Below are 27,999 nucleotides of genomic sequence, written 5' to 3' on the forward strand. Positions count from 1 at the left end.
CACAAGTCACTCTTCTCTATTTCCACGTACCCCTGATCTCACAGCATGGCCTGTGGAGAATCTCGGTGTCTTGCCAGTTCCAGGCTTCCCTGACTCTGCAAGCATGGCACCCAGGCAGCCCCCCACGGAGCTGAAGTGGCTCCCGGGAATGAGGGAGAATCAAGGTTTCTGTGACCTTCCCAGAGCATGGGGACATACAGCAGCTTGCTGTGCCAATCCTGGGGAAAAGTGAGTGGGTTCTGGAAAGCAGGCATTTCTAGTTGGAAAGAAGTTGGGACCTGGGCCTTTGGTCAAATTGAACCTGAGGCAAGTCAGGCTCCCGGGGAGGCTCTGGAGCAGGCCCAGGCCAAACCCCTACCCAGCAATCACAGAAGTCTTCACTGTATTTTGCCAATGTCCACCTTCTTCACAGATTGGCCTGGAAACACACTCAGTACAGAGGGATACACATGCCAGAGATCCCAGCTTCAACTCTCCTGAGAGTCACCATGCCAGAAGAGGACTTCTTTCACTTTGTCCACAATGGTGCCCACCTCGGCCATGGCCCCTAGACCTAGGAGGCAAGGTTCTGCTGTGGCTCATAGACTGAGGCAGGGGCCCATCCCCCACCCACCCTGCTCAATGCTCCCCTGAGTGCTCCACCCAGAGCCCAGCGCTTTGGAGGCCAGGACCATCTCTGCAAGAGCCATATCTTATATCTCATGACCCATCATATCCCTTCCAAGCCACCCACAGGACAGGCCCCAGAACAGTAACAGTAGCCACTATGAACTGCATATGGGCTACATGCCAAGGACACCAGACACTCGACATACACTCAAGCTTTCCCTGAGGTCACAACAGGCTGGGATGTAGACCCAGATCTGACCCCAGGGCTGAGCCCTTCTGGGACCCTGGGCTGTGAGGATGGGCTGTGGGCCTGTCCAGATGCCCACCTTGGTCTCCACACACCAACTTCTTGGCAACGCAAGGTATTTCAACATAGCCGAAGGCCTTGAGCTGGCCGACTTGCTGTGCAGTGATGGGATGCTCCCACATGACGGTGTTCATCGCTGGGCAGAAGAGCAGGGGCTTGTGGCAGTCCCAGGCCCGGATGATGCAGGTCTGTGAAGAAGGGCCGGGGTGGGACGGGTAAGTGCTCCCAAGCTCCTCTCCCTGCCAGCCCTCTCCAGTGCTCCCAAATCCTGCCCCCCATCCTCTGGGTCACAGCCAGCCATGGGCTTGGGATGACTGGGTGCTACTTGTCTGTGTCCCTGCATCTCTCGTCTCCTCATCCCCTCCACGTCCCTATAGCTGCCAGCACAGGGCCTACCCACAGGAGTGTCTCTACCAACACTTGCAATGGCCCAGCCACATCCACACAGACCCCTACTCCTGTGCAGAAAGCGCTCTCCGAGCCGGAGCACAAGGCCTCTCCACTGTGAGACACACCTCATAGAGAGAAACCGGCCAGGTGAGCAGAGGTCAAGCTTTGCAGTTACCCCCAAAGCAAAGGCCCAGACCACTCATGGGGTGGGGACCCCTCTACCCCAACACCAGCCCTACTTCAAGGCCAACTAAAGCTTTTTTTTTTTTTAAAGGTTTTCCCTCTTTTTTTTTTTTTTTTTAAGATTTTATTTATTCATGAGAGACACAGAGAGAGAGAGAGAGAGGCAGAGACACAGGCAGAGGGAGAAGCAGGCTCCATGCTGGGAGCCCAACGTGGGACTCAATCCCGGGTCTCCAGAATCACACCCTGGGCTGAAGGCGGCGCTAAACCGCTGAGCCACCCGGGCTGCCCAAGGCCAACTAAAGCTTGGCAGTGAGGACACCTTCTACATGACAAAACCCCTCTCATATGTAGTATCCCACACACCCCGCTGCAACCCTGTGAAGAGGGGCTGCCTGTTTCAAAGATGGGAAAGCTGCGCTCCCCAAGGTCCCACGGAGACAAAGATCAGGGCATGATGCTCTGCACACCGGCCCTGCCATCTTCCACCACAGCACACAGCCTCACTACATCCCAAGTTCCAGCCATCCCACCAAGTCACACACCAGAGGAGCCGTGAAAGGGACCTCCCAGCTCAGTGGGTGGCAGAATCACAGAGACCTGGGTTCAAATCCTGACTCTGCCATCTACTGTTACTACTAGCTGGGAGAACTTGGATGAGTAATTTAATGTTGGAGGCCAGCTTCTTCCCTGCAAAAGCCTCCCTCACTGGATGACTGTGGGGCATGGGCTGAAAAAGGCTTAAAGCTCTTCACACAGGGCCTGGCATCCAGGAAGGGCTCCAGAAGCATTAGCTCCTATTATTCCCCAGGCATAGGCTCCTGCTGCCAGGAGGTGCTCCTCTGTGCCCTGACTGCTCCGGCTCCTCGTTCCAGCTGTGGGCCCCTTGAGGAGACAGTGGTCAGCACATCCCTTCCCTGAAGCAGCCCATCTGGGAAAAGAGGGGAGAGCCCAGAAAACAATGGCTTGGATGGACCAAAGCCGATGCCCGCCCCTCTCAGTGCCCCCATTCTCTCCCGGGGACAGGAAGGAAGTGGAACAGCACAGAGCCTCAGGATCTGGCTACCCGTGTAGTCCCCAGACAGCAGCGTCTGTTTCCCACCAAGTCCTCTCAATTTGGCAACCAGGCTGAGGGGACAGTTTCAGGCACACTTCCTCTTGGCCCTGTGCCACCTGCCACTTCTGCAAAAGTCATGAACGTACCTAGAAGAGCCCCCCTAGCTTTGTGTGCAGCGTGGGGGTGGGGGTCAGGGTGGGGGTTAGGGTTTCTAAGTGTCTTCAGAGCAAAGCACACCAACCAGAGGACAAACCCAATACCTCCATGACCCATGCCTCTCTAGCTTTTCCCATCTCATGCCAAAGCTCAGTGCTTCCAGACAAACCACAGCTCCTCTGAACCTTCTGGCAGCGGGAGGGATGAGAGGAGGCGGCAGTTCCCACGGTCACATCTGTTTGGCCAACGCTCTGTTCTGTACCTCAGGCTCTGCCCTGGGAAGGTGCCTGGCGGAAAGAAGGCCTAGATCCCGAGCAGGAGACCAGCTCCCAGCTACACTGGTGACCCAAGCTCCTCTTTCTGGATCTCCTGGATTTTTTTCTCTCTCTCTCTCTCTCTCTTTTTTTTTTTTAAGTAATCTCTACACCCAGTGTGGGACTCAAACTCACAACTCAGAGATCAAGAGTTGCATGCTCTACTGACGGAGCTAGCCAGGCAGCCTTCTGCTCGGCTATTTAGCATAAAGAAGGGGCTAGGGCCTGCATGGGCCAGAGGGCAGATGGAGATGCACATCACCCAGGCCGAGGGCCCAGAGGCCTGGCGCACAGGTTCACACCCAGCACGCTGCTCTACCGGCACCCAAGTTCTGGGCACTGGGACGGGAGATCTGAAAGCAAGGGGCAGCAGGGTGCTCTTTCCAGGAATAAAAGGACAAAACATATTTGAGTAAGGACAGAGCCGTGGAGTGAAGATGATGACTTAAAGCTTAAACTTTATGAGATTTGTTATTCCTTGAAATATCTGGGCCTTCAAAGGAAACCTTTTGAGGCAAATGGCCTGGAGATTGGTCATAGGAACATGTTCCACTGCTCAGCCCACTCAGGAGGAGGGAATCCCGAAGAATTCAGGGAGTGGGGGCAGCTTTGAAGGGAAAAAAGGGAAGCAGAGCTTTGGAGGGAAAGAAAGGAGCCCTCAGAGAGCCAGCGCAGCCCAGGGCATAATTCCTAGATGGCAGTGTGCTTCATCATCAGCTGGTTCTGACCAGCCAGTGGGAAGCCTAGAAATTTGGTGAGATGGTGCAGGTCATGCACAAGTCAGACCTACTGAGATCAAAGTGGCCAGGAGCCTCACCTGCTCCAGCTGCCCTGTCAGCCATGCACCCGCCTCACTGGGAAGCCTTCTGGATAACGCTGCCACTAAGCTCGCCCTTCCCTGTACTCCCCTCCCCCTGCTCCTGGCTATACAGTCTGTGTGCTGTCCTTCTTCTGGTCACCCTGTACTCTTATTCAAGTGATGTTTCAATCCCTAGCAGGTTCTTTGAGAAGTGGCCTACACACCCATCAACAAGCATACAAAACTAAGCTCCTATCTGACCCCCCAAATTGGGACCCAGCTTCATTATTCACTTCTTGATCCTATTAAACTCCGAAAAAGTCCTTGTTCTTTGCCAAAGTAGAGTAACTAATTACCTTATATATACACTAAGTATTTGTTGAACTTACTAGATGCCCAGCACTGTGCAAAGTGGTGACTCCATGGTCAAAGGACCAATGGGGGTGATTTAAGGCTGTACCACACAGCAGAGCATACTCCCTTCTCACCTGCACGGGTCACTGGAAACCCTCTCTTTCCAGACCATGAGCTCCTGTGTCCTGTGTGTCCCTCAGCATGGGGCCCAACTCATGTTAGGGAAAAGCTCAATGTATGAGGGAAGCAGGGAGGGAGAAGAGAGATCACACACCTAGCTCCTCCCAGGATGATCAGATAAACAAGACCTTTTAGGACAACAGCTTCCTGGAGGTTCCTTAGGCCTAAAACAATCCCCACTTTGTGCAGCTGGACTTCTGCTCCTCTCCTCCACCATTCACCGGCTGGCACGCCTCACCCAGTCTTTCTCCTCCCATCCCCTCTAAGCCTTCCCTAACACACAGGAAAACCACATTTCTGCCTTGTGGCCAATGCTACAGGAGAGATAAGTGTGCATAAGAGATCCATGAGGAAGTAAACACTCTTATCAGATTGCCCATGTGGATATCCAGATCCTGGGGAGAAGGCAGGGCTAAGAGGGGGCAGGCAAGGGGGCTGGGCAGGGAGACTAACAGAAGAGCTCATCGAGGGCAGCCAATGACAAAGGGAGAGGAGCTGAGCATCAAGGAGCAGGTGAGAGGTGCATGCCCTCAGAGAGCATACACAAGCCGAGCCCATCCACCTGCCCAATTGCCAGAACATAGGTGAGACCAGGAAGAGGGTAGGGGATCCAGGAGGACTGTGTTCTGAGCAAATCATCCCACCATAAAAAGAATTCCAAGGCAAGAACCCTGCACAAAGGCAGTCTGCAGCTCAGCAAACCGGGAGGGAGGCCCAGGGAGGGAGGAGGGTAGAGTCACTCACAAGCAAGTTGTCACATATGCCACTGGCCACCTTCCCCAGGGTGTTGGCATCAAGAGGAGCCACCAGCATGAGGTCTGCCCACCTCCGCAGGTCAATGTGGAGAACGGGGTCGGATCGGCACTTCCACATCTGGCAGAGGGAAGGAAACAGAGTCATTGAGCTGCTACTTTCTCAGTGTGTGTGGGGGGGTGCACAACACAGGCCAGGGATGCTTAAGTCAGAAATAGAGGGAGACCCCCTGAGCGATGCCTGCCCACATCCACCGCTGTTCCTCTCGCTGCTAAGCTGGTGAGCACTGGCGGTGGAGCCAAGAGCCTGAGAGAAAGCAGGCCTGAGGAAACAAACGCCCCTTGTCTCTCCGAGCTATTCCCTTTATGGTTTGGTTTTCAAGAGAACTGACATCTGGCAGGGAACTCCTGGCCTGTCTGCTTGAGGCGGATGCTTGGGTTGTCCAAGCCAGTGGAAGGGCTCTGGGGCGGTGAGAATGGAGGGGGTGGGGTAGGGGAACGGGCCAGCCAGAAATGTTCTAGGCTGAGAGTGTTTAAAAATGCCTGGCAGGGCACCCCCGTGAGGCCCACACTCGATGTCTGGTGAATCGGCCGGGGCCTGCCCCTCTTTGGGGGAGCAGAAGCAGGGCCCACGTCCATGGGAAGCGAGGCATCTCGACAGCCCTGACACTGGGAGCCACGTGGACAAGGGTGGTGGGAACAGAGCTCCTCTGTGGTTTCATCAGCCCCGATAAGTACAAGGACACTCAACCGGAGGCACCCAGCCAGGCCTGGGCTCTGTCTGGGGTGGGAGGAGTCTCCCGGCCTCCTGCAGGCCAGAAGCTAGACAGATGTTTTCCTCATTGCCTCTGCCCAGAGGGCCCTGACCACTGACTTGAGCCTGGCCCGTCTGCTCTGGCCTCCAGGACCACGGGCTGCAGAGAGGCCACTCCTGTCCTGTTGGTAGAAACACGATGGAACTCGGCCATGGGGCCCCCGCGCACTGACCTCCCATTCATCAGCATCGCTGTAGAGAGTGACGGGAATGTCCTGGGGGCTGTAGAAATGTTTGGCTCTCTCAGTTGTGACCACTGCTACTTCCAGCTGTCACAGAGAAAAAAACAGGCGGGCGGGGGAGAGAGGGAAAGGAAACTGTTACCAGAGCCACCGGCCTGGAAGCCACACGGGGCCAGGACAGGCAAGTGCTTTCTGCACGGCCTGGCTCTGGAAAAGGCTTCTCCCTCCCTGGCAGTGAGCCTCCTGTTTGCACAGCTACTTCCGCTGTCACCCAAAGGTCAGGCCCCAGCAGATGTGGCCGTTTCACTTCCCTATCTGAGGGGCTGCGGAAGAATGAGTCACCAACTGCCCAGCGCATATAAAGCAGCAGGCTCCTGCCACTCAGGCCAAGAGGCAGAGGCAGACGGGAAGGAATGCAGGGCCAGAGGGCCACGGAAGGCAGGAGGGGTGGCAGGAGGGGCCGCCGAGGCTCGCAGGTCCTGAGCTCTGATGCGCGCCCCAACCCTGCCCTCTGCAGGCCACGCAGGGGCAGCCTGGCCTGGCACGGTGGCTGCCTCCGGCCCCAGCGAGAGTCCCCTCTCGTACTTCTAGGAACAGGGCCTCGTGGGCTCTGGCGGCAGACAGACTCCAGGAAACCCAAAGCCGAGTGTCTGACGCTTGCGGAGCAGCAATGAAATTCACTTTCACGCTCGTCATCCACAAGGAATCCATAGTGCCCGCGGGGAGGCTGGGCCGCCCAGGAGCCGCCCAGGAGGCGCAGCACTAGGCCGGGCCATCATCTGCAGAATGAGACGCTGAACTGACAAGCTGGCCGAGTGGAAGAGCTCCGAAGAGGCGGCCGAGAGGGGAACGGGGTAGAAAATCACAGGTCTGGGAGGGACATTCCTCCAGGAGACAGGAAAGTGGAGGGTGGCAAGGATCGTCACCTGGCTAGAGCAGGAACCACAGTGGCACGGAGGCCAGATCCAGCCTGCAGACGTGCCACTTGGCCTTCCTGAGGTTATAAACATTTTCGAGCCAATATATACAGATCGGGAGATTTCACACAGAAAATCCAATTTCCTGGCTTCTCTTGAAAAACTAAAAGCTTTGGCACCGTGGGGCCCGCGTTCCTACCTGATATCGGTGGCATCGCGCAAGGCTGCCGCTTGGGGCGGGACTTGGGATGGCGGGCCCCTGCCAACTCACAGTAGCCCCATCCCTCCCTGTCGTCTGAGGCCCCCTCCTCCTGCTTCCCCGTCTGTCCTGCGGCAGCATTCCCCACAGCACGTAAGAGCCAAGGGGGGACCAGGGCGCAGAGTGTCAGAGAGGCAGAGCACACAACTCCAGAGGGTCTGCTATTCCGAGCTCTCCAAGACAGCTCTCAGCCCAGTCCCATCCCTGAGAATCCACCACCCCAGGACTTGCACCCTCCACTCAGCAACCTGTTTAAAGGTCACTGAAGCTACACTCCCTCCAGGACAGCTCTGAGCAAGGCCGATGGACAGGGCTGGAGCGGACACGGGACCAGCACAGGTAGGGGAGCAGAGGGAGGCAGGGCAGGGCTGAGGCCCTCCGGATACAAGACAGACACCAGGAAAAACATGGCAAGGGCCAGTTAGAGCTAAGCAGGGCAGGTGACTTTCAAACCAGCAGGAAACTCAATCTAGACAATAAAGGATTGGAATGGGGAAAAAAGAGCAGCAGAGAGAACACGTGACAAGTAGAAAGCATTCAACAAGAAGGCACAAGTGAAGTCCTAACAGAATAGCAACTATAGTAACACATAATGAGCTAAATTACCTGATCAGAACTCAGGCTCTCATACTAGATCTTTACAATCCACCGATCACATCAAAATGTGTCTGGAAAGGCATATTTAAAACATGAGGATACACTGGGGCACCTGGCTGGCTCAGACAATGAAGTGTGTGACTCTCAATCTTGGGGTTGTGAGTTCGAGCCCTACGCTGGGTGTAGAGATTACTTAAAAATAAAATATTAAGAAATAAAAAGGTGGGGTGCCTAAGTCAATTAAGCATCTGCCTTCTGTTCCGGTCATGATCTTGGGGTCCTGGGATTGAGCCCTCCAGCCAGCTCCCCTGCTTAGCAGGGTCTGCTCCTCCCTCTCCCTTTACCCCTCGCCACCCCCACTCCTGCTCTCCCAAATAAATAAATAAATAAATACTTTTTAAAAAGGTAAAAAAGGATATATAAATGTTAAGCAAAAGAATAAACTTTCAGTTTAATAAGATAGATTCAACTCTGCTTCCTCCCAAAATCTCACTAAAATAAAAGGGATTTTTTTTTTAAGATTTTATTTATTTATTCACGACAGACACAGAGAGAGAGAGAGAGAGAGAGAGAGAGAGGCAGAGACATAGGCAGAGGGAGAAGCAGGCTCCATGCAGGGAGCCCGACGTGGGACTCGATCCCGGGACCCTGGGATCACACCCTGGGCTGAAGGCTACGCTAAACCACTGAGCCACCAGAGCTCCTCAAGGGATGTTTTTTTTTTTTTAATGATATGAACCAAGAACAAAGAGAAGACGACCAAAACACAAAATTAAATTAAACAAACAAAGACCAGAAACCAGCAGGTAAGACATGTCCACACATTTCTGGAAGACGGAAGTGAAAGGAAGCATTAGCAGATCAGTTAAGATGAGACGCTAAAGTTTCTTTTCTTTTCTTTTTTTTTTTTTTTGACGCTTAAGTTTCTTATGAATATTCAGGGAACAAAAAAGAACTCTTGGACACTAAAATTACAAACAGTGGGCAGCCCTGGTGGCTCAACAGTTTAGCGCCGCCTTCGGCCCAGGGCATGATCCCAGAGACCCGGGATCCAGTCCCATGTCACGCTCCCTGCTGGAGCCCGCTTCTCCCTCTGTCTGTGTCTCTGCCTCTCTCTCTGTCTCTCATGAATAAATAAATAAAATCTTTAAAAATAAATAAATAGGGATCCCTGGGTGGCGCAGAGGTTTAGCGCCTGCCTTTGGCCCAGGGCGCGATCCCAGAGACCCGGGATCGAATCCCACGTCAGGCTCCCCGTGCATGGAGTCTGCTTCTCCCTCTGCCTATGTCTCTGCCTCTCTCTCTCTCTCTCTCTCTGTGTGTGTGTGACTATCATAAATAAATAAAAATTAAAAAAATAAATAAATAAAATAAAATAAAATTACAAACAGTGAAATAAAAAACTCAGCATAAGTGTAGAAGAAATTAAAAAAAAAAAGTGTAGAAGAAATCTTCCAGAAAATAGAACAGAAAGATAAAGAAAAGACAGATGTTAGAAAAATAGATGAGAAAATCAGAAGATCAATTTAAGAGGTCCAAAATGTGCCTGAGGTGCAAAAAGAAGACAGAAAAATGAAGGTGAGAAAAATCACAAAAGGAATGGAATGGAATCTCCCAAAGCTGAAAAACTCAAAAGACAGGAGGCATCTCTTCTGCTTGCCTGGTGTCGTTCAGTCACTCAGGGGACCCAGAGCATCACGTCCCTGGTACCTGCTGAGTGTCTGTCTGTGGAGCCAGAGCCCACACCAGCTCTTCCGGAAGCCACATCCTCCTGCTGAGATATATGGGGTTTGCAATCAGCAAAGTCAAAAGAGTTCTTCTCACCATGTTGCTGCTAAGCCACAAACCCCAGCCTGTACCTACACAGCTACTTTCCTGGTCCTAAATGCAGCAAGTCATACTTCCCTGGTAAATTCCACTTTCCAGAGGGGGCCCACAGAGAGCCCCTAAGATCTCAGTCCTGTTCAGCCAGCACCACCATCCGCAGCCCCCCACCCCCACCCCGAGACATGAATCCAAACCACGGACAGTACAAGGTTCAGAGTGGAGCTCTTCCCTGAGGTCCACAGGGTGGGGGTGGGAGTTGGGAAGGAATCAAGAACGAACCCTTTAAAGTGGGATCTTTCACTGCTTATAAACCCACAGACATCACCACCAGGTGGTCCAGGGGGATGTCCCAAGACTCTACTGAAGGCCTCACCTCAATCCAGAGTATTGTGACGTCCAAATAAATAAAACTGAAGTTGTTAGGCCTTGTTCCCAATGAGCCATATCAAGCCCCAGTGACAACCACCTGCTGAGAGCTTTCCTAAGTGTTCCCAAATCTCCTCTATGGTAATTTGAGGAGCCCACCTCCTTTACCTTTTATCAAAAAGTCATGACATTAGTCATCTCCAGCTCTCAAGTCCTCTGCTGTTTCCCACACATCCTATAGGCCCACCACCAGACAGAAATTGGTCCAGGTGATGAATCACCCAACCTGGGTTCAAGTTCCTCCTATCAACATTTGTCCTGCTCTTTCAAGCCCAAAAGATGGAAACAAAATGGGACACAAGAGTCTCTCTTGTTTCCTTCTGTTCCCTCCTAACATTATACCACTGGCCTCCAAGACCAGGTCTGGTTTCTTTTCCCAAATATACATAACAGCCCTGTTGGTCGTGCTGAGTTTCAGTGCAAGCTTCGGCTCACTCTGGTGGGCTCTGGGCCACGCTCCTAACTCCATCTTTGGTTATATGTCCTCGTTTCCATTTAACGGTTTCCCATCTCCTTCAACAGAGACCTTCCCAGGTAGACATTGGTTTCTGGTCACTGCCTTCTTTTCCTCATGGGGGCCATTGTCATTCATCTCTAAGAGCTTCCCAACCACCATGAACAAATTGCAACTTAAGAATATCCCCCCCCCCCCAAAAAAAAAAGAATATCCCAGTTCAGGGGCCCCTGGGTGGCTCAGTCAGTTAAGTATCTGCCTTCAACTCAGGTCATGATCCCAGAGTCCTGGGATTGAACCCCGCATCACGGTCCTTGCTTGGTGGGGAGCCTACTTCTCCCTCTCCCTCTGCTTGTATGCTATCAAATAAATAAATAAATAAAATCTTAAAAAGGAGTGGGAGTAGTGCCTGAATGGCTCAGTCAGTTGAGCATCTGCCTTCAGGTCAGGTCATGGTCCTGGAGTTCCAGGATCCAGGATCCGTCTGCATTGGGCTCCCTGCTCCGTGGGGAGTCTGCTTCTCTCTCTGCTCCTCACCCCATTCATGCTCTTGCTTTCTTTCACTTCCCTCAAATAAATAACTAAAATCTTTTAAAAAAAAAATCCCAGTTCATCCTCTATTCTGCAATCTGGAAGGCTGCTTCCTGATCTAATTCCCCTATTTTCCCTAACTCCCAAACTGCCTGTCAGTTCGCAAAAGATTGTGCCAAGGGCTAAGAAACATTCCCAGTTTGGTAATGGCCCTGTTCTGGGGCTCCGTCCTCCGTCTCAGCTCTGCCATGTCCCCCTCACGGCATGAGGCTCCTCTGGCTCCCAGGGAGTTCTAACCAGGGGTCCAGGTGAGCCTCCCACTCTGGGCCCCTGCTTGAACTCTTCCCTCTGAGCTCCTCCCCCAGGCTGAGTCCATCCTTTTCTGACTACCCTCCCAGGTTACAGTCATTGTTAGGGAGCTTCCTGGGGTTAGTATCTTTACCTCAAGAGTAATCTGAAGAGTATGCGATGAGCCAATCCTTCCCAGTGCCCAGCCCGACTCCACTGAAGCAGCTACCTTTCCTTGGCACTGACCTGGCCCACATGTCCGGCAGGCCCAAGCCCGTTTTTCTGGTTTCAGAGGGATGTCACTTGATCTGATTCATCAGCCCTATGGGCTTTGTTCTTTCGTTTTCATTTACTCTGTCAAATGTCCTGGGAGCCAAGGGCTAAGGCCTGGGTTTTCACACACTTCAAAAAAAGGAAGGGGGAGCGGGACGGGAAACATGTTTTGTTAACTTCTGAGACACTAAATAACTCAGACTATTCACTCATTCACCCTAACGTTTCCCCTAAGCAAATGCCAAGGAGCCCTGGCAGGGCAGGAAGCTCCTAAGGGCAGGAACCCTCCTCGGCTTTCTCTGATACCCCTCGTGGGTCCTGGCAGAAGCAGGGCTGTGATTAAAACAATCTCCCACACACTGGAGAGTTCCTGAAAGGAAGCGCTGTGTTTGGTCCCCTGGTGAGACCTCTGCCAACAGTTTTTATATCTAATATTTAAAACCTGAACTTCTTTGGGTGATGTGACCAAGGCTTGGCGACCTTATTTAAGCTGTCTACAGTTTGCCTGGCATTTATAGAGGTTCCTTCCTGAAACCAGCTGGCAAATCTAGTTTTCTTTTCTCTGTTGAAGGTCCATTAGCAATCCCATCAGGGGTTCCTGGAGAGTCAGGGAGGGGGGAATGGAAACCTCCACTTTTACTTCTAGGCCTAGTCTGGCCCAGGCTGCCTCTGGGGCTGACTACCAGAGGGACCTGGGGAGAAGCACTTTCACAGCCAGAGGATGAGACAAAGCCCATGGCCTGAATTTCCCCCACCAACCCTATCTCTGGCCTCAACCTACTATAACCAGGAGCCAGTAGCACCCGCTCCCCAAGTTAGGACGATGAAAAAGGTCCCTGAACAAAGTCCAATGTCCCCTGGGAGGCAAAACTGCCCCCAGTTGAGAACCATTGCTCTACAGAATTATCCAACAGAACTCTGCAGAGATAGAAACAAGTCACACCTGTGCCGTTCAGCACGGCAGCCAGTAACCACTTGTGGCTACTGAACACCCGAGGTGTGGCTAGTGTAACTAAGGAAATGAAATTTTGGTTTTATTTTAATAATTTAAATTTGGATGTGGCTAGTGGCTACTGTATTAGATAGCACAGCCCTGGCATGCGCAAGTGAAGGAGAGACCCAGCTGGAACCCCCAACTGAGTGGCCCAAAAAGAGCAGGTGTTTCTAGTAGGGCAGGTGATGATAGCTTCTCAGGATGCTGGTGAGGATTCTAAAGAGGAAGTGCCCGCCATGACTTAACCCGCCACAAGGCAAGGAACCAGAGCTTTGGTGGCTTGGGCCTCAGGGGCTGGCACACACAGCAGAGGCCCCTGACACTGAACTGACCAGTGTTGGCACTGGCAGTGCCCAGAGCCTGGGAACCAGCCAAGAAGCTGACACGAACCTGAGCGTGGGGGTGGTGGGTATACTCTAGGAAAAAGGACTCGTGGTGCCCAGGGCAGTCAGTACACAGGGTGGGGAGCTGTGGAGGAGTTGGCCTTAATGAATCCCTGAGGGGGTTCCGGTTGGCTGAGTGGGTGTCCCAACTCATCATATGCCAGCTCATAATGTCTTTTTTTTTTTTTTTAAGATTTTATTTATTTGAGAAAGAGAGAGAGAGAGAGGGAGAGAAGGACAGAGGGGTAAGCAGAATCCCTGCTGAGCAGGAAGCCCAATGTGGGGCTTGATCCCAGGGCCCCGAGATCGTAAACTGAGCCAAAGGCTTAACCGACTGAACCACCCAGGTGATGATGTCTTGACTTGTCAAACATTTACTGAGCTTATGTATACATGGGGGCCACAGCTGGTAAGGTATGCGCTCTGCCCTTGGCAAGGACACAGCCTGACGAGGGGGTGCGGTATATAGGACCTTGACCAAGAAGCAAGGCAGACCAGGTAAGAGCCTACAATTTCCTGGGAATTCTCATCCTCACGGCCATGGTCAGCTTGAGCAGAGAATGCCCATGCTCCAGATTTGAGCTCAAGTTCACTTGCTGACCGGAGTCGAGAAGGCTGGTCCCAAGGGGGGCCTAGGGCAAATCCCTCTTCCTCTCTGGCTCCGGTTTCCTCTTCTGAGCCATGAGCCATTTAACCCACTAGGCCTTCAGGGGCCGTCTAGCGTCCAGCTCACTATGTGGTCCCAGCCCTCTTGCCCTTTCCCACCAGGCTCCGTGGGGAGAGCCATTCTCCACTGGCCTCCCAGTGGGCCTCCGGGAGGAGCTGGTGCTCTGGTCTCATCAGCCCTTCCTGCCATTCAAGCAGGACCACGCTTCCAATCCCTCTGTGCCCTTCCTCAGCTAGAGAAAATTCTCAAGGGTGCGACTCAAAAGGCAAACTGCAGAGCTCCCTCCCTGGAGGAGCCGGCCAAGCATGGAAGGGGCCAGCCGAACCAGCAGACACCTCAACAAATGCCTCAGAGCAGTACTATTGAACAGACCAGCTTCCACAACAGGACCACAGAGGAGGCAGGTAGCCTCTGTCCAGAAAGAAAGGAAAACCTCAAACCAGGCCTTGTGTCTCCTGCTTCCTTTTCTCAGTGAACATTGAAAAAAATAAATACATAAAGTTACAAAGAATGTTCCATAATATTCCCACCAAGAGTCCCACTGACTTTAAAAATACATACAGAGGTTAAAAAATTAAGACTGAACAGAATGATACAAAATCTCCCTTCCTGCCCCCATTTCTACACAAAGGTGACTACCTCCAGAGGAAAATCTGCAGGCAGGAACTCAGATATGTGAACATGTGAAAGGAACCATACAATATGCCAGTGGTCAGCAAACTTTTTCTCTGAAGGGCCAGATGCTATTTTCAGTTTCGTCACAACTACTCAACTCTGTAATAGCAAGACTGCACTCGTGGGCAATACTTAGATGAATGTATGGCTGTGTTCCAACAAAACATTATGGACACTGAAATTTGAATTTCATGTAATTTTATGTGTCTCAAAATACTCTTGTTTTCGATTTTTTTAACCACTTAAAAATGCAAAAATCATTCTTAGCTCACAGACAAAAACAGGTGATGAGACCAGACTTGGCCTGTGGGCCCCGGTGCCAACTCCCGTACCATGTGCACTTCATTTCCATCCTGAGGACGGTGCCACACGGACACCGAGATGCAGCCATCCTCTGAACCACGGCCCGTAATCTGTTATGAGGCTGGACCAAAAGTGCACCAGAGCTCTCTCTCCATCCCTGGACAGTCTGTTGTCAGTTTTGGTTTTTGTCTTGCTTTGAAATGATAAATAATGCTATAATGAACATCGTGTACATATAGTGAATCTCTGTACCCTACAGGATTCAATCCTACGTGTGAATCGAGGGCACGAACGCACGGTCTTTCCAGATATTGCCAGCTGGTCCTCCACAGAGGCAGAATTCACTTCATGCTACATAGGAGTGGGACCTTTTTTCCTAGAAACATGACCTTCTCTATGCCCAAGGCCTGTCAGCTCCCCAAATGGGAGACTTTCTCCACCTTAAGAAATCCCCTGCTGTCTGCAGCCTGCTGACGCCCGCCCTGGCAAAAGCTAGAGGTGTCATCTTCTCCTCCAAGAGAAGGACACCTCAACAATTCAGCAGAACAATTCAGTTCTGCTGAGGCAGAACTACCGCCTGATCACATGACAATTGTGGAGCAGGGAGACACCCCGAAGCTCCTGCATCCCAGGACCTTCTCCCAGGCTCCTTCGGGTCCTATTCCTTTCTGCCCTCACATCTAGACTCTTCAAGTGCTAGTGCCAGAAGAGGCTTTGGAGACGGATCGCTTAGTACGTGCCCACCCCCCCACTCCATTACAGGGCTAAGAAAACTGAGGCCACAAAGGAGACCTGAGCTGCCCAGAGTCCCAGCATGAGAAGTCCTCTATGCTCGGCTGCCTCTCTTGAGGTACAGCTGGCCCCCACTATCCAATTCCCCCCACCACAAAGAGTCTCCCAGGACTCTTTACAGTGACCACTCTCCTCGACTGCTGGTGTGTGAGTCATGAGGCCAAACCCAGCTCCTCTCCAGCACCCCTCCACCATCTCCCTGGTCTGGATCTAGCCAGTGGCTCTCCTGGGATACGTGGACACACTGGTGAGTCAGGAATATAGGTATAGCTTGGGATATTACAAGTTTGGTTCCAGACCACTGCAACAAAGCAAATATCACAATAAAACCAGTCAAATAAAAATTTTTTTTGTTTCTCAGTACACATAAAAGTCATGTTTACATCATACTGTGATCTCATACATGTGCAATAGCATTATGTCTAGAAAAGCAACATACATACCTGTAGGAGTGCAGACAACAGTGACTCCATATTGGACTCTCCATCTTGTTCATGCCTGTGCAATGACCTCCCTCCAGGAGTGAGGTGGTTAATGTATGCCCTGGCCAGAATGCAGGAAGCTTTGCTCTGATCTTCCCTAAACTGGTGCCCAGAGGGCATCACTTTAGATAACCAGTAGAGATCCTCTGCTGCACAGATGGCACCACATTAGAAAACTACTCTTTGACCCCACCATGCCCCTCACTCTATAAAAACTATAGGTGAAGGTCTGGACTTGGCAGAGAACAGCTGTGTAGTGCCCAGATCGTCATCCACCCAACCTGCCTGCCCTCCCACTCATCAGTTACCCTGAATAAATCTCTGTAAAGCTATGGAGTGGCTCAGTTTTCAGTTTCAAAGTGCCTTCTCCGTCTGGAGGACACTTGACTCTCCCTCCTCCACTTCTAACAACACCTTAATTAAAAGTAGTTTATGGCAAGGTGCCTGGGTGGTGCAGTCAGTTGAACATCCAACTCTTGGTTGTGATCTCAGGGTCATGATTTCAGGGTCGTGAGACTCACTCTCCCTCAGCCCCTGCCCCCCCCCAAAAAGAAATAAAATAAATAAATAAAAATAGTTTATTGCTGAACCTTCAGCAAGCTGTAATCATTGACCACAGGTTACCAAAACAGACATGATAATCAAAAAGTCTGAAATATTATGAGAATTACCAAAAGGTAACAAAAAGTGAGCAAATGCTGTTGGAAAAATGGCAGCAACAGACCTGCTCAATGCAGGGTTGGTACAAATCTTCAGTTTGTAAGAAAACTCAGTATCTGCAAAGCACAATAAAATGAGGCACACCTGCAGTTATGAGCCAGATCTGCAGAATCACCCAGCTCCCTGCAGCCCACACTTCAGCTACTTGTTTGCTGGCCAAAATTTAATGCTGCCTAGGGAGTTCAGGAAAGCCCTGAGCATGTAAATTCATGATGTAGGCAAAGAGCTGAGAAGGTCCTTCCATAGGACAAAGACCACTCCTGAGGTGACCCAGAAAGAGGGCAATGGGGGGGATCAATACAATCAGGGAACGTGGGGAGGCCACAGCAGTGGGCCAAGCAAGGACCCCCCTTTGGTTGCCAACACCTCACAAGGCCCCCACCAAGCAAATCCAGGCTTCTTGGAGAGCTGTTGTACCTGTAGGATGAGCTGGTAGGTGTGGTGTGGGTGGCGGGCCCCTCCACATGAGCAGATGGGGCTCTGGCTCCTACAGCTCTTCCCCCATGGGCTGTCTCACCAACCCCAGCAACCCCGCCATGTGGCTGGCCCAAAGGACATGGCAGGATGGGTGAAGGACAGGAAACAAACACCACTAGGCACGTCTGTGTGCCAGGAGCTGTGCTCCAGGAGGCTAAGTCAGGGAGTCCGCCCTCCAAAGCCAGTGACCTTCTGGCTGCCAGCCTTTCAGCTTGACGCCGGCCAGGGAGGGAGTTCCAGGTGAGGCCTGTCCCCCTCAGAGGGCCAGGGACTGCGGTGGGCTGGAGAGCCTCCCTGCTTCAGGCAACCCTTCTCTCAGCGCTGTAAGGCGGGCTGCAGGGCAGCAGGACTGGGCGGGCGGGGGCGGGGGGGGGGGGGGGAGTTGCCATTTCCCCCAGCTCTAAGGCTGCCCATCTGTTTCCTGGGATAGGATGCCCTGCCCCCAGGCGCCCCCCGTGCGCCCTCATGCCGGAAACTCACTTGCTCCGGGGCTGTGGGAAAAGGGAACTGCCTGGCTGGCTCCCACCAGAGGGGCACAGGCTGTCACAGCTGCAACAATTCCTTGCAGCTCCCAGGGCCAGTTAACCAACTCCTACCGACAGTGCTGGGCCTTTCGGGGAGAGGGGACAGGCCACAGGTGCTACTGCCCACCAGCTCCAGTGCCCAGCAGCCACAAGACTCACCTCCTTTCCCCCATCTGGACTCGCTGCCATCCCTGGCTGCCTGCTTCACTGCTTGCCCAGCATGTGGGGGACAGTGAGGGGGTGACTTCCCTGGGGGGAAGTTTGCTGAAAGTAAGGGTTATAAAGAAAAAAAAAAAAAAAGAGTTCTCACCCCTGCCTGGAGTCCCGACACGGTCACCTGCAAGCGAGCACTGCCCCCTGCTGGATGCCCTGGCAACATGCATGCGTGCCACCGCAGAAGGTGCAGTGCACCCCACAAGTTGTGCAGCAACATGGGCAAAGTCAAATGTGACCTGTGGTCCCTCATATCTCGGTCCAGATTCTCTCCCAGACCAAACTCTAGTCAGGCTACTCTGCGCCACTTTTTTAGCTAGGCCCATCCTCGGGCCTGGTCCTTAAGAGCAAGATTCCTGTTCAGTGGGTGTAGCCCCCCACCCTGGCTATCCGTTCAGCCTTGACATCACATCAGGCTCCTCATCCCTCAACAACCCCCAGGTGGTGACTGATCACCTTGGCCTGTCCGCACCAAGAATCCTGGAAGGACAGTTGAGCCAGAACCTTCCTGACTCGTGGTATTTCCTCTTAGAAATTTTCCATCCACTGCCCTTCACCTGCTCCTTGACTAGAAACCCCTACTCTTCCCTGTTGTATTTGGAATCACCCCAGTTCTCCATCGAGGTCTCTTTTCCCTTATTGTGATAGTTTTTCTGAACAAAATATGTTTTTACCACTTTACTGCCCATCTCTGGTTCTTAAGACACCAAATGAGGGTTTTGGGTTTGTTTTTGTTTTTGTTTCGGGGTATTTTATTTATATATTTTTAAGTAATTCTATGTCCAGTGTGGGGCTCAAAGTCACAACCCGGAGATCAAGAATTGCATGCTCTACCCACTGTGCCAGCCAGGTGCCCTTCATCACTTGAGTTTTTATAATGAAGGGAGCAAAGCCACATGGGCCGAGGCAGGCAAGGAAAGCTTTCCTATAAAGTCTGTGCAGAACTTAGAGAAGCAGAGGAACAGGAGGGCAGTGACAGCCTGGCAGGGAACAGGCCAAAGCAAAGGCCATTATAAGGTGGAATGCAGGCAGTGGGAGTTCAACAGACCTTAGAGACCAGACAAGGAAATGAGGTCAGTGCCTCCTGGCTTTCACACTGTTTAAGGCCTTGAACTTTTCCAGAAGAAGAATCTGCCCCAGAACCCCAATATATAAAAACATATATAACTATATAAAACTGATCAAAATGGAGGTGCCCCACAGGCATCTCTGAACACCTGAAGGAGCAGTTTGAAACCAGAGCCACAGGCAACGGCGTACCCGAGGTTGCAGCGCATCTGGACGGACAGGACAGCCAAGGTGTCTAAAAAGGAGGGAGACTAGAGCCACAGTGTTCAAGGTGAAATGGGGGTGGGGCAGCAAGGGGACGCTCCTCCTCCCACACCAGCACCCCAGGGAACCAGGGTCAGCACATGGGAGCCCAAACCCTCCCTTCAGTGGTGTTTCTTTCCCAGTCTCCCCTCATTCTCTATCCACACCCTCTCACCTAGCTCCCAGTCATACTGAACTGCCTCCTGCATCGCCTGCACACCAGGCACACAGAGGGCCTCCACACGCACCAACATTAACAAAAAACCCCCGTGCAGCACATAAAAATGGGCTGGCCCCTGGAGGGGCAGCTCTCCAGGATCAGAGACCACCACGCTGTCTAATCAGCATACTCACGCCAGGAATGTCCAAAAGCCGAGACACCAGAAGAGGCAACTTCAGGGCTGCAACACTCCCAGTGACGCCCACGAGAACATGGAACGGTCTCTTCACCAAGGGGGCGGCGGCCGGACATGATGTGCTGGGCTCCATGTGAGCTCTAAGAGCTTCAAATCCTCGGCGCCTGCCAGGACTGGCCTCCACGAGGCTCTATCAGGACTTCAAATCTAAAAGCAGAACAAGGGGCACCCACTTCACTCATACGTTCCACCACCTTGTATTGAGTACCCTGGGCCCGACAAGGGGTTGCTGAGGGGATAGCAGTCCCCGCCACTGGGGGCACACAATTTGATGAGGTCAGGTACCATGTAATACGGCCCAGGGGTGCGAGGAGGGTTGGTACCAGGGGCCGTGGCTGCCCAGGAGTAACTGAGGAATTCAGAGACCCCCAAAAATCATCAGGTTGAGTTCTGAAGGATGAGTGTGTTTCCCAGAGCAAGAAAGAAATAACTATGCAGGAAGGAATAATCTCACAAAGGTGAGGAGGCTTAAGGAGGGTTGTGGGTTTGGGGAATAAGGAGCAGCTTAGTAGTGAAGTAGTGATGGGAGGTAGGGGGTGGCAGGAGGTAAAGCTGCAGTAGGTCAAGGGCAATGTCAAGGGCAGTGAGGGCCAGGGCGGGTTTTCATTTTAGAAAGATAGTGCTGGTGCCGAGTGTGGAGGGGGCCCTGGAGATGAAGATGGGAGGAGGCTGGGTTGACTGAAGAGAGTAGCAGGATGGGACGGGTTCAGGGACACCAGAGAGGGGGTGAACCCTAGGCAACAGGACTTCGGTGATCCAGGGAGTGGAGAGATTTGCCTCTGTCACTGTCCCTGTGGATCAAACTGGACACCACTCTACAAATCTAAGCCCAGGAAGAAACAAGCATAAAGGAGATGTTGGCCATCCCCATGGGACCAGGGCTTGGTCTCTTCCTCTGGCCTGCAGATGTTGCTAGAAGGGAGTGTCTAAGATAATACTGCTGATGGACACACCCAAACCGGCACTCCGCAAGCTGGGTCAGCAAAATGCACCCACTCCATCAGCAACTATCTGAGGGCCAATGACGTCTAGCACTGGGCAAAGGAATTGTGGAAGACATGCCCGGCCTTCAGGGAATCTGTAGATGAGTCGAGAAGACAGAAGTCACAAGTGAAATCATTTGAGATGGGCCCTTCTCTGAGATGCACCTTTCTGGTGATTAGTGATTCAATTTGTTCCTGTTTACTTGCCTCTCCCTCTCCACTCCCCACCACCACCACCGTCACCAGCAAGTTCCCTGAATGTGTGACCAGGTCTAACTGCCAACAGCCAGGCACCTGGTGGGTCCTGAACTGCTGGAGGAATAATCAACTGTACCTTCTAAAACAGGGTGGGGCACAGGACACTGACACAGAAGCCTGGCTGGTGCATCAGGAACCCTGGGCCCTGTCCCCTGTCGTGCTCCTCAGCTGGTGTGTGACCTTGGCCCCAGGTACTTCCCTCCCTGGACCTGTCTCTTCATCTGAAAAATATAGAGGTAGGGCCAGGTGATCTCTGACGCTCCTTCCAGTAGAAACTTGAGTCAATGTGTGAAAGACAGCTGTGGGTGCTCTCTGTACAAGGGTCCTGGAAGATGCACTCAAAACAGGCAGCAGCAGGAGGGGAAACCAAGGCAAACTCCAAGGCAGAAGTATCTGTGAATCACTACCTCCGTGGCTGCACACCCATAGGGGCTTCCTCTTCTCTCCACAGGCCCCTAGGTTCCCGAGGACCGCTTTGTCCGGTATTTGCCTTCAGGATTCAGGCACACACCCACATAAGCTAAGGATCATATTTGGATCTATTATCCTACTCCTACCTGGAAAGATCTCCCAGAAGCCCAGACCCAGAGATTAATCAGCAGGAGCTAAGCACAAGCCAGTTCCCGGTAGCAAGACTCCCCCATTTGCCAGCTCTGTTTCAGTCTCTGCTCTAAATCAGGGCCTCAGCCAGGGCCAGGCTTGCCCAGAACAGAAATGAGTCTACTCCAGGCCTCGGGGAGCCCTGTTAGCAACTGGCAAGGTCTAGAGGGCCTATCAGCCAGCTCCTTCCCAGGACTAATCAGCACGCTGATTAGCACCCTCAGGTGATGGAGGCATTCTTGACTCTCCAGGGACACCTACCTGCCAGATCTCAAACCCTGACCCTGTCCCACCCCAGCCAACTGGTGCCAGATCAGGGAGATTCCTGCCACACCACAGGTTGAACTTCATCTCTGCAGTCCCCGAACCGCCTCTACATCAAGCTGATATCACTTCTAAGGAAGAGGCTACTGAAAGTAATCACTTAAAATCAGGGCACGGGGCACCTGGGTGGCTCAGTTGGGTTAAGCAGCCAACTCTTTTTTTTTTTTTTTTAAGATTTTATTTATTGATTCATGAGAGACAGAGAGAGAGGCAAAACATAGGCAGAGGGAGAAGCAGACTCCTTGTAGGGAGCCCGACGTGGGACTGGATCCCTAGACCTCGAGGGATCACACTCTGAGCTGAAGGCAGACGCTCAACCACTGAGCCACCCAGGAATCCCTAAGCAGCCAACTCTTGATTTCAAATCAGATCATGATCTCAGAGTCCTGGGATCAAGCCCCAAGTCAGGCTCCATGCTCAGAAGGGAGTCTCCTTGAGGATTCTCTCTCTTCCTCTTGCTCACACTTGCTGTCTAAAATAAGTAAATCTTAAAAACAAAGACAAAACTTAGGGCATGAAGCCATGTAGCCATGTTAGGGATTTCAATGGCTTCCCCACAGTAGGTGGTATAGCCCGATATTTACTACTTGAGCAAGGTTTAAAAGGACCGAAGCCTACTTACCTTTAGAGAAAAGTGAGTGTGGGCTGGGTGTCAGGGGTGAGGGACAGATGTATTTGAGTAACAGAAAGTGGATAATTCAACCAATATTTGAAAGCAAAATCAAACTGGTTCAACCTAAGAGTCTTGTGAAGTGTGATAGCTGACAGCTCTTTGTTTACTCTCAAAAAAGATCAAATCCCAAACCACTAAGTCTGTTACTCTAGCCAGGTCCTGGTAGAACCACCTACTTGCACAGCCAAGGTAACTATAGATAGTGCCTGATTTTTCTGGGCTTTGCTGGACTTAGGAACTCCTGAGCAGCAGAAAGAGTTGGCAGGCAGAGAAGTTGTAAGAGCTGAAGGCTATGATTACTAAGCCTCCAGCTCCCAGCACCCCTCATGCAGGTAAGCCACAGCCAGAAAAATGGCAGGTTCTGTTAGAAAGACAGAACCAGACAATGGCACCTGGGTGGCTCAGTAGGTTAAGTATCCGACTCTTCGGTTTCGGCCCAGGTCACGATCTCAGGGTTGTGAGATAGAACCTATGTCCAGAATCATGCCAGGCTCCATGCTGTGAAGTCTGCTTAAGATTTTCCCTCTCTTGGGATCCCCAGGTGGCTCAGCAGCTCAGTGGTTTGGCACCTGCCTTCAGCCCAGGGCGTGATCCTGGAGTCCTGGGATCGAGTCCTGCATTGGGCTCCCTGCATGGAGCCTGCTTCTCCCTCTGCCTGTGTCTCTGCCTCTCTCTCTCTCTCTCTCTCTGCGTCTCTCATGAATGAATGAATAAATAAAATCTTAAAAAAAAAAAAAAAGATTTTCCCTCTATGTCCCTCCCCTGCTTGAGCATGCACACATTCTCTCTCTCTCAAAAAAAAAAAAAAAAAAAAAAAAAGAGGCAGATCCAGAGCTTGCTTGTGGCAAGCTTGTGCTTTGTAAGCCTCCTCTGATGAGCATAATGAAGGCAGAGTTAAGTAAAGGTTTCAGGAATACCTGCCAGTCACAATATGGGCACGTGTGGAGCTACAGAGAACCAGGTGGTAAAAGCACTGCCCAACACAGCAACAGTGAGGGGCTGGGACCTACGACAAAGCAGAACCAAACATGAGGGGCTGGGGGATCCGTTAGGTGCTTGTCATCTCTAGTCTGAGGTCGAAGCCCTTCACTCCTGGCTCTAGGCTTTTGCTCTGACCCCATCTCCAACCAGTCAACACACTATACTCTGCCCCACTATTAATGAACAGCTTCTAGCTCCCCAAAATGTCACCCTTGCCCCAAACCCAAAGACATTAAAAGGCCACAGGGCTGGGGCACCTGGGTGGCTCAGTGGTTGAGTGTCTGCCTTCCACTCAGGTCGTGATCCCGGAGACCTGGGATTGAGTCCTGCATCAGGTTCTCCTGCAGGGAGCCCCGCTTCTCCCTCTGTCTGTGTCTCTGCCTCTCTCTGTGTCTCTTGTGAGTAAATAAATAAAATCTTTTTAAAAAAAATTTTTTAAAGGCCATAGGGCACTTTAAATTCCTGTCCCCGAGGTAAGACAAGGAACTCACGAGAGAGCTCAAGGTCTCGGCATTCTGCTAAAACTGCTCTTCTCGGGCAGCCCGGGTGGCTCAGTGATTTAGCACCGTCTTCAGCCCAGGGCCTGATCCTGGAGACTCAGGATTGAGTCCCGTGTCGGGCTCCCTGCACAGAGCCTGCTTCTTCCTCTGCCTGTGTCTCTGCCTCTCTCTCCATGTGTCTCATGAATAAATAAATAAAATCTTAAAAAAAAATAAAAAATAAAACTGCTCTTCTCTCTCACTAGAGGCAGGCGAGCTGGACTCTGCAGCTTCTGAAATCCCATTCAGGCACTCCTCCTCAAGCCCACATGTTGGGGATATATACATATATTATACACTATATTATATATATTATACATTTGTATTCTATGCCTTGTATGTTAATATATATGTATACAGTATATTAATTAAATATCAAATTCACACACACACACATACACACACTGGCTATGAGCCACACACTGGCAAGAGAGGTGAGGAAAAACCCTGTTCCCAAGACCTTCACTACTTCCCCAACTATAGGAATCTCTCCTGCTTATCAGCTGGTACAGGCCTCTAAATACATCTCAGGACACTAGGAAGTTTTTCTCTGGCAAAATTTAGCCACATTTTAATTTTGAAACACCATTCAGCACTTTTACGCAGATCGAGGGGATAAAACTCCAACACACAAAGGCTTTTGCTATTTTACCAATTTTTCAATTAAGGGGAGGTATAGGGCCATCCTTAAACCTAGTTTGAACAGCACTGAGCAGTCACAGTGCAGCACAAAGCAGCAGTGGGACGCTCGGATACACACCAACCACACTCCAGACTCCCGCAGACACACACCCACCTGGACTCCGGCAGATACACACCCACTCGGGCACATACACACCCACCCGGACTCGGGCAGATACACACCCACTCGGGCACATACACACCCACCCGGACTCGGGCAGATACACACTCACTCCGGCACATACACACCCACCCGGACTCGGGCACATACACACCTACTCGGGCAGATACACACCCACCCGGACTCGGGCACATACACACCCACCCGGACTCGGGCACATACACACCCACTCGGGCAGATACACACTCACCCGGACTTGGGCAGATACACACCCACCCGGACTCGGGCACATACACACCCACTCAGGCAGACACACACCCACCCGGACTCGGGCAGATACACACCCACTCGGGCAGATACACACCCACCCGGACTCGGGCAGATACACACCCACCCGGACTCGGGCACATACACACCCACTCGGGCAGATACACACCCACCCGGACTCGAGCACATACACACCCACTCGGGCAGATACACACTCACCCGGACTTGGGCAGATACACACCCACCCGGACTCGGGCAGACACACACCCACCCGGACTCGGGCAGACACACCCCCACCCGGACTCGGGCACATACACCCCCACCCGGACTCGGGCACATACACACCCACCCGGACTCGGGCACATACACACCCACTCGGGCAGATACACGCTCACCCGGACTCGGGCAGATACACACCCACCCGGACTCGGGCAGACACACACCCACCCGGACTCGGGCAGACACACACCCACCCGGACTCGGGCAGATACACACCCACCCGGACTCGGGCACATACACACCCACCCGGACTCGGGCACATACACACCCACCCGGACTCGGGCACATACACACCCACTCGGGCAGATACACACTCACCCGGACTCGGGCACATACACACCCACTCGGGCAGATACACACCCACCCGGACTCGGGCACATACACACCCACCCGGGCAGATACACACACCGGACTCGGGACTCAGGCAGACACCACCCCACCCGGACTCGGGCAGATACACACCCACCTCGGACTCGGGCAGAACACACCCACCCGGACTCGGGCACATACACACCCACTCGGCAGATACACACTCACCGGACTGGGCAATACACACCCACCGGGCAGATACACACCCACCCGGACTCGGGCACATACACACCACACCGGGCAGATACACACCACCGACTCGGGCAATACACAACCCACCGACTCGGGCAGATACACACCCACCCGGACTCGGGCACATACACACCCACTCGGGCAGATACACACCCACCCGGACTCGGGCAGATACACACCCACCCGGACTCGGGCAGACACACACCCACCCGGACTCGGGCACATACACCCCACCGGACTCGGGCAGATACACACCCACCCGGACTCGGGCAGACACACACCCACCCGACTCGGGCAGATACACACCCACCCGGACTCGGGCAGACACACACCCACCCGGACTCGGGCACATACACCCCCACCTCCGGACTCGGGCAGAACACACCCACCCGGACTCGGGCAGATACACACCCACCCGGACTCGGGCACATACACACCCACCCGGACTCGGGCAGATACACACCACCACCGGACTCGGGCAGATACACACCCACCCGGACTCGGGCACATACACACCCACCGACTCGGGCAATACACACCCACCGGACTCGGGCAGATACACCCCACCCGGACTCGGGCAATACACACCCACCCGGACTCGGGCAGACACACACCCACCCGGACTCGGCAGATACACACCCACCGGACTCGGGCACAACACCACCCACTCGGGCAGATACACACCCACCCGGACTCGGGCACATACACACCCACCCGGACTCGGGCAGATACACACCCACCGGACTCGGGCAATACACACCCACCCGACTCGGGCAGATACACACCCACCCGGACTCGGGCAGATACACACCCACCCGGACTCGGCACATACACACCCACTCGGGGCAGATACACACCCACCCGGACTCGGGCACATCACACCACCCGGACTCGGGCAGATACACACCCACTCGGGCAGATACACACCCACCCGGACTCGGGCAATACACACCCACCCGGACTCGGGCACACACACCCCGACCGGGCAATACCCCCCACCCGGACTCGGGCAGACACACACCCACCCGGACTCGGGCAGATACACACCCACCCGGACTCGGGCAGACACACACCCACCCGGACTCGGGCAGATACACACCCACCCGGACTCGGGCAGATACACACCCACCCGGACTTGGGCAGACACACACCCACCCGGACTCGGGCAGATACACGCTCACCCGGACTCGGGCACATACACCCCCACCCGGACTCGGGCAGACACACACCCACCCGGACTCGGGCAGATACACACCCACCCGGACTTGGGCAGACACACACCCACCCGGACTCGGGCAGATACACACCCACCCGGACTCGGGCAGATACATACCCACCCGGACTCGGGCACATACACACCCACTCGGGCAGATACACACCCACCCGGACTCGGGCACATACACACCCACTCGGGCAGATACACACTCACCCGGACTCGGGCAGATACACACCCACCCGGACTCGAGCAGATACACACCCACCCGGACTCGGGCACATACACACCCACCCGGACTCGGGCACATACACACCCACTCGGGCAGATACACCCCCACCCGGACTCGGGCAGACACACACCCACCCGGACTCGGGCAGATACACACCCACCCGGACTCGGGCAGACACACACCCACCCGGACTCGGGCAGATACACACCCACCCGGACTCGGGCACATACACCCCCACTCGGGCAGACACACACCCACCGGGACGCGGGCCGGAGGTCCCTACGGCGCCGGCCGACCGGAAGCGCAGCGCCCAGGCGTCCGCAGCCCCTCACAGCCGTCCACCCACACGGGCGACCCGAGCTTCACGGGCACAGACAGGAGACTGAGGTCACACACGCGAGCACACGCCCCCGCGGGCCCACGGCCTTCACACACACACACACACACACACACACAGACACGCGCGCGGACGGAAAGTGAGGTCACGCACACTCAGTCGCGGACCGACAGCGAAGCGAGGCTCCCAGGGCTCCCACCGCGGGGCCGAGAGGACACAGCCCCCTAAACCCCCAAGGTCCTCACCGGCGCCTGGGGCGGCTCGGACAGCCCCAAATACCGCGATATCCCAGCCGCCCCGCCGCTGTTTTCCGCTCTAGCGCGT

At 53.3% G+C, this 27,999-nt stretch overlaps 1 protein-coding gene across 13 annotated transcripts; it reads right to left on the reverse strand.

The window, feature by feature from the left end:
• PPCDC (phosphopantothenoylcysteine decarboxylase) lies at positions 1-27,985 on the reverse strand. Of its 13 annotated transcripts, none has more exons than XM_041744778.1 (8): positions 27,921-27,967; positions 23,382-23,470; positions 20,944-21,088; positions 19,565-19,773; positions 6,089-6,184; positions 5,094-5,222; positions 936-1,104; positions 1-553 (listed from the first exon to the last, which is right to left on the reverse strand). In XM_041744778.1, the coding sequence occupies exons 4-8, from the start codon at positions 19,697-19,699 to the stop codon at positions 468-470; spliced, it is 615 nt and encodes a 204-aa protein (XP_041600712.1). In that variant the 5' UTR covers positions 19,700-19,773; positions 20,944-21,088; positions 23,382-23,470; positions 27,921-27,967; the 3' UTR covers positions 1-467. The 13 variants fall into 13 exon arrangements, with proteins under 13 accessions (XP_041600712.1, XP_041600713.1, XP_041600715.1 ...); XM_041744779.1 differs by having other exon boundaries at positions 27,829-27,945; XM_041744781.1 differs by lacking the exon at positions 23,382-23,470 and having other exon boundaries at positions 27,921-27,984.
• Between the last annotated feature and the right edge of the window lie 14 nt (positions 27,986-27,999).

This window comes from Vulpes lagopus, chromosome 2 (assembly GCF_018345385.1).
Source record: "Vulpes lagopus strain Blue_001 chromosome 2, ASM1834538v1, whole genome shotgun sequence".
NCBI lineage: Eukaryota > Metazoa > Chordata > Mammalia > Carnivora > Canidae > Vulpes > Vulpes lagopus.

Bases quoted from the DNA above. Each gene is read 5' to 3' on its own strand.
- PPCDC (XM_041744777.1), bottom strand. From the start codon at position 16,085: ATGCCCTCTGGGCACCAGTTTAGGGAAGATCAGAGCAAAGCTTCCTGC. The intron at 5,223-6,088 runs GTCAGTGCGCGG...TCCCTCTGCCAG, and splicing joins GCGATGCTGATGAATGGGAG to ATGTGGAAGTGCCGATCCGA. The intron at 554-935 runs GTGGGCATCTGG...CTTGCCTCCTAG, and splicing joins GTTGGTGTGTGGAGACCAAG to GTCTAGGGGCCATGGCCGAG.